Consider the following 7,077-nt stretch of genomic DNA (forward strand, 5'->3'; position numbering starts at 1 on the left):
TATTAAGAAATATTTAAATAACTAAAAGTTACTTTTATAAATACCCTAATATTAAAACCTTTTAACTAGTTAAAAAATATAATTCTAGAAACTAATATCTTTAATTATATATTTACTAGAGTACTATTATAATATAATAATAAAAATATATTATACCCTATTATATTTTTCTCTAAGAAATATTTTATAATAGAATATAATTATAAGATTTATAATAAAGAATTATTAGCTATTATTTACTACTTTAAAGAATAATATCCTAAATTAAAAGGGACTCTATTACCTATAAAGATTATTATAGATTACTAGAACTTAGAGTACTTTATATTAATTAAATTACTAAATTATTAATAAGCCTGCTAGTCTAAATTTCTATTAAGATTTAACTTCTAAATATATTATTACTCTAGAAAGTTAAGTATTAAGCCTAATATATTAATTAAGAGGTTAGAGGACCTATTTAAGAAGGGGAATAAATAATTCCTTTACTAGAGCTAGACTATTCTAAAATCTAAAAATCTGCTACTTAAGATTACTACTAATCTAAGACTAAATATTAATAGCTAATATTAAATATATTTTATTAAATAACCTATTACTAATAAACTAATCTTCCTGCTACTAATATTATAATTATTATTTAATAGAGCTTATCTATAAGATAAGAAGGTCTAGTCTATTCTAAATACCCTAAAGAATAATCTATTAAGATATCTTAATATTATACTAGCTAACTATAGATATACTAGTCTATACCTAAGATATTAAGATTAATTTTACATGCCTAACTATAATAAGATAAAAGCTAAAATACTAAGACTTTATTATAAAAATCTTGCTACTAGATATCCTAGAAGAACTAAGATATATAAACTAATATTATATAAATACTTCTAGTTTAGGATCTATAAATATATTAATTAATAGATCTAGAATTATTACCTTTATTACTAAATTATCCCTTCTTAAGAAGTAAAGTAAAAAGTATTAAGGCCTCTACTAATTTCTAAATATACCTGGCAAGATATAAGCATGGACTTTATCATATACTTACTACTAAGTAATAGCTATAATACTATCCTAGTTATAGTTAATTATCTAATAAAGATAAAGTACTTCCTTTCCTATATCAGGATAATTAATACTAAAGAAGTAGCTAACCTATACCTTAAATATATCTAGAAATTCTATAGTATCCCTAAAATAATTATATTAGATTATAAAGTCTAGTTTATTACTACTTTCTAGAAATACCTAATATCCTATCTAAAGATTTATAACCTACTATCTATTACTTATTATCCTAAGACTAATAACTAAACTAAATATACTAATATTATTTTAGGATAATACTTGCAAGTATATATATTATACCTGCAAGATAATTAGTTTAAATAGTTACTAATAATTAAGTTTGCTATTAACTCTATCTACTCTAAGTTTATAGGAGTATTACTATTTATAGCTAATTATAGATTCTATCTAATATTAAGATTTAAACTAAGCTACCCTACTATCTGCCCTATTAAGAAAGATACTAAAAAGTTTGCTAATATTATATATAAGATTTATAAGTTTATCTATACTAAGATCTTATCTACTTAAGCTTGTTATAAAGTATAAACTAATTACTAAAGATAACCTATATATTACTATACTATAGGACAAGAAGTCTAGTTAAATACCTATAATATTTAAATACTCTATCTATAGAAAAAATTAGACTAGAAGAATTTTAGGCTATATTATATTAAGAGGATTATTAGCCTGCATACTTATAAACTTAAACTACCTAAAAATATAAGAATCTATCTTATATTTAATATATCTCTACTCTATCCTGCTACTAATAACCCTCTATCTAATTAATATCCTAATCTACTACTACCTATTAAAGTAAAAGAATTAAAAAAATAGGAAGTTAAGGAAGTTCTTAATTCCTAATAAATTTATTAAGATTATAGCAAACTTAAGCTATAATATACTATTAAGTAGATTAGATATAATAAGCTAACTAAAGAGCCTGCTAAGTATCTAGAGAATACCTACTAACTAGTAAATAATTACTATCTTTATTATCTTAAGAAACCCCAGCTAATTCCTCCCTAGTCTTAACAGAGCTTAACCCTAAGGAGGGGGGTACTATCATAGTGCGAAGCTATAGTACCTATCTAGTTAGATTCTACCTTAACTATCCACCCTTATTCCTATATTTAAGCTATATTATCCTTGATCCTGTTATAGCTCTTCAAGCTATATCCTATCTATTACCTGACACCTACTATTCTGCTGTTCTGTCTGGTTAGCTCCTAGTCAATGAATATCTGAATCCGACTCTGCCCCCTGACACTAGATTTCTTATCCTATAATATAATAATATATAGATTATTTTTAATAATTAACTTATACTTTATAATAAACTTAAATAAATAAAATTTTAATATAAATAAATTTATAAATCTTATATATAATATTAGTAAACTTTTTAATATTTTTTTTAGTAAAATAAATAATAAAGTAGCTTAATTTAAATTTTAATATTAAATAGAATCTATAATTAGCTATAAATAATAATACTTTTATAGATTTAAAGTAAATAAAGTTAGTAATAAATTTAATTATTAATAATTATTTAAATTAATTATCTTATAAATATAATATATATATTTATAAGTATTATTTTAAGATAGTATTAATATATTTAATTTAATTATTAATCTTAAAATAATAAATAATAAATAATAAGTTATAAATCTTTAAATAAGATATTAAGTATTTTTAAAAAATAATAATAAATTAGATTTTATAATCTAATATAATTATTTTAGGGATATTATAAAATTTCTAAATATATTTAAGATATAGATTAATTATTTTTTTAATATTAATTATTCTAGTATAGGAGAGAAAGTACTTTATTTTTATTAAATAATTAATTATAACTAGAATAATATTATAATTATTATTTAATAATAAATATATAATAAAGTCTATACTTATATTTTATTAGATATATTTAAAAATTAATAAAGATCTTAATATTCCTTACTTTATTTTTTAAGAAGGGATAATTTAATAATAAAGATAATAATTCTAGATTTATTAATTAATATATTTATAAATCTTAGACTAAAAATATTTATATAATATTAATTTATATATTTTAGTTTTTTTAAAATATTTAATAGCAAGATTTTTATAATAAAATCTTAATATTTTAATTTTTATCTTATTATAATTAAATATATAAAGTTAGTTTTAATATCTTAAATATAAATTAATATATTTATAATTAGTTAGTTTAATATTAGAGTATTTTAGTAAACTATTTTTTAAAATATTTAGAATAGATTAAAGTTTCTTATCTTATAAATAAGCTTTATTAAATAGTAATTATAGTATTAATAATAAGAAGATTAATTTATTAGTAGTAGGTTATTTAATAAAATATATTTAATATTAATTATTAATATTTAATCTTAGATTAGTAATAGTCTTAAATAATAAATTTTTAGATTTTAGAATAATCTAGCTTTAATAAAGAAATTATTTATTCTCTTTCTTAGATAAATTCTTTAATCTCTTAATTAATATATTAGGCTTAATACTTAACTTCCTAGAATAATAATATATTTAGAAATTAAATCTTAATAAAAATTTAGACTAGTAGGCTTATTAATAATTTAATAATTTAATTAATATAAAATATTCTAGATTCTAATAATTTATAATAATTTTTATAAGTAATAAAATTTCTTTTAATTTAAAATATTATTTTTTAAAATAATAAATAATAATTAATAATTCTTTATTATAAATCTTATAATTATATTCTATTATAGAATATTTTTTAAAGAAAAATATAATAAAATATAATATATTTTTATTATTATATTATAATAATACTTTAGTAAATATATAATTAGAAATATTAATTTTTAGAATTATATTTTTTAACTAATTAAAAGATTTTAGTATTAGGATATTTATAAAAGTAATTTTTAATTATTTAAATATTTCTTAATAAATAAATATCTAATTAAAATTAATATCTTTCTTAATTAAGTTAACTAATAGTCTAATAATTTTTAAAAAATTATAAATAAATTAGTAATAAAAGTTTCTAAAATTAATAAAGATTTAAATATTAATTAGATAAGTTAGTATTTCTTACTTAGTAATTATTTTTACTTTATTAAGATTTATTTAGAAGCTATCTTTACTTATAATTAATTTTAGAAACTTTATTTTATATATAAAAAATTTATATTTACTAAATTTAGTATAAAGTTTTATTACTTATAAGTATTTTAATACTTATTAGATATAATAAATATATTTAATATAAATTTAATTATAAATTAGAATATTATCTAGATATATAATATAAAAGATATCTAAATAATTATATAAAATTTTATTAATAAATCTCTAGAATAATACTAGAGCTCTAGTAAATTTAAATAATATTATTAAGAATTTAAATAAGTTTAATTAAATTTAAAAAATAGTAAGATATTCTTATCTTTTCTTAATTTATAGATTATTAAAAGTAAAGATAATATTAATTTTTAAGAAATATTTTATTTTTTTTAGGTTATTTAATATCTCTTTTATTAATAATAATAAGTAATAATCTTTTATAATAATTATATTTAGAGCTTAATAATTTATATAAAATTATAAGCCTTCTTTAGATTTCTTTATAAATAAAATAAGAAATATAATAGAAAAGAAATTAGAATAAATAAAATCTTTTTTTAAATTTTTTTTAATTTATTTCTTTAAAATTTTTAGTTTATCTTAAGATATACTATATAAGCTTCTAAAAAGTAAGATTTTTCTAGATAGTAATTTAATCTTATAATTATTAGATTAATAGAATAGTAGGTACTTAGTCTTTTTTAATAAGAATATATTATAGAATTTAATAAACTTAAGGAGTAATTATTTTTATAATTTAGATTTAATAATAATAATAAAGTTTAAAGTAACTTTAATATTTATAATAATAGTAGTAAATATTTAGTATTTATAATAAATATATATAATATAGATAGTAATTAAGACTTTAATAATATTTTAATTTTTTAAAAATTTAGGATAGAAATTAATATATTAAAGAGAAACTTTTAATAATATATTATATAATATTAAAATTTTTATAAATTTTAGAAATATATTATAGTATTTCTTATAATAAAGATTTTTAAATAAAATAATATAATTAATAAATTTAATCTAAAAATTATAAATCTTTAATTAAAATAATTTAAGAATAATAAAAAAATATATAAATTAGATTATAAGAAAAGTAATATTTTTTTTAATATAATTATAAATTCTTTAAATTAAATAAATAAAATAAATAATATAACTAGATTTTATTAAAGTATTATTAAATCTTTTTAATAAAATAAGATTTTTTAATAATAATATTTCTAGTTAATTATTTATAATTTAATTATAATCTATAAAATATTTATTCTTAATTCTAGAATTAATTATAGTAAAAATTAGTAAAATCTTATTAAAAGTTTTTAGATTAATAAGTAAAATTATTAATTTAGATTAGTAACTTTTTTTTTTTATTATTATTCTAGCTATTATAACTTTTAATAGATAAAGAGAGTATTAAGGGTATTCTTAATTATAATTTAGGTTAAGAATACTCTATTTTCTAATTTAGAGGATAGGGAATATTTAGTAGGTAGGATTCTAGTTAATAAGAAGTATAAGTCTAATTTAGTAGTAAATATAAAGATATGGCTAGTTAATCTTTAATTAGAATATAAATAGCTACCTACTAGGTATTTAGTACTGCTGTAGTAGTAATATAAGTATTAGGTTTAATAATTAAGGTAGTAAGTAATAGATAGATCTATTAGATCTTTAGTAGGAATAATAGTAATAGCAGGATTAATAGGGCTTATAAGAATTTAGATAGTAGGAGTTAGCTTTAAGATAGATTAAGGAGGCTAGAAATTTTTTATAAATAAAGATAAAATAATATTTATATAATAATAATAATAATTTTTTAGATTCTATAAATAATTAGTAAAGATATAATAATCTTATAATAAGATTTTAAAATATATTAATAATTCTTAAAATTCTTAGTTAATAACTTATTCTAAAATTATAAATAAGATATCTTTATTTATATTTTCTTTTAATATAAGATATTAAAATTTAGTAAAAAAAATATTAGACTTATAATAAGTTTATTAGAAATAGAATAAATTAATATAAATATTAATTTTTAGATTTAGATTTTTAAAAACTTTTTTTAGAATTTTTAAAATTTTAGTATAATTATTTAATTTATAGATTCTATCTTAAATATATAGTAAGATTTAGATATATAAGATTTTTTTAAAATAATTAATTATATAAGTTATTCTATTATTTAGGATTAAAAAATAGTTAAGATTTATAATTATTTTTTAATAAATTTAAAAAGTAAAGTATCTTAAATTATTTTATTAGCTATTAAACTTATTAGAGTTAGGAAGTTATTTAGAGATTTAGATAGTAAGAATAGATATAGTAAGAGTAATAATAATAATAAAAAGAATAGTAATATTAGTATCTTTTTTAGAAAAAAATAATAATTAAAAAAATATACTATTTTAAGTAAGTACTTTAAATAATTTTTATTAAATTTCTTTAACTTATATTTTCTAATATTTAATTATACTATTTTTTTATTAAATATAATTAAGAAAGTTAGTAATAGTAAAGTATAAAATAAATAATTTATAAAATTTTTTTATAATAGTAATAAAGAACTAGTATATTTTAATAATATATTATTTTAATTTATTAGAGGTATTATATAAGAGGATTTTTATATTTTTAAGTAGTATAAATAGTAAAATAGGTATGATAATAATAATTAACTTCTAGTAGAATAGAGCTATATAATATTAGGGTATAAAGTTAGATTTAAATATTTATTAACTAGGAGCTAACTAGATATAATAGTAGAATAATAGGTATCTAGTAATAGATAGGATATAGCTTAAAGAGCTATAATAAGATTAAGGATAATATAGCTTAAATATAGGAATAAGG

General features: G+C 15.5%; 1 protein-coding gene across 1 annotated transcript; it reads left to right on the top strand.

The window, feature by feature from the left end:
• Positions 1-984: 984 nt before the first annotated feature.
• P175DRAFT_0441701 (uncharacterized protein) lies at positions 985-1,182 on the top strand (the record flags this gene model as incomplete). Its single annotated transcript, XM_040894085.1, has 1 exon — positions 985-1,182. A coding segment is annotated over one exon (198 nt), but the record flags the coding sequence as incomplete, so codon positions are not given.
• Between the last annotated feature and the right edge of the window lie 5,895 nt (positions 1,183-7,077).

Source organism: Aspergillus ochraceoroseus (assembly GCF_002846915.1).
Source record: "Aspergillus ochraceoroseus IBT 24754 chromosome Unknown P175scaffold_6, whole genome shotgun sequence".
In the NCBI taxonomy this organism is placed as follows: Eukaryota; Fungi; Ascomycota; class Eurotiomycetes; order Eurotiales; family Aspergillaceae; genus Aspergillus; species Aspergillus ochraceoroseus.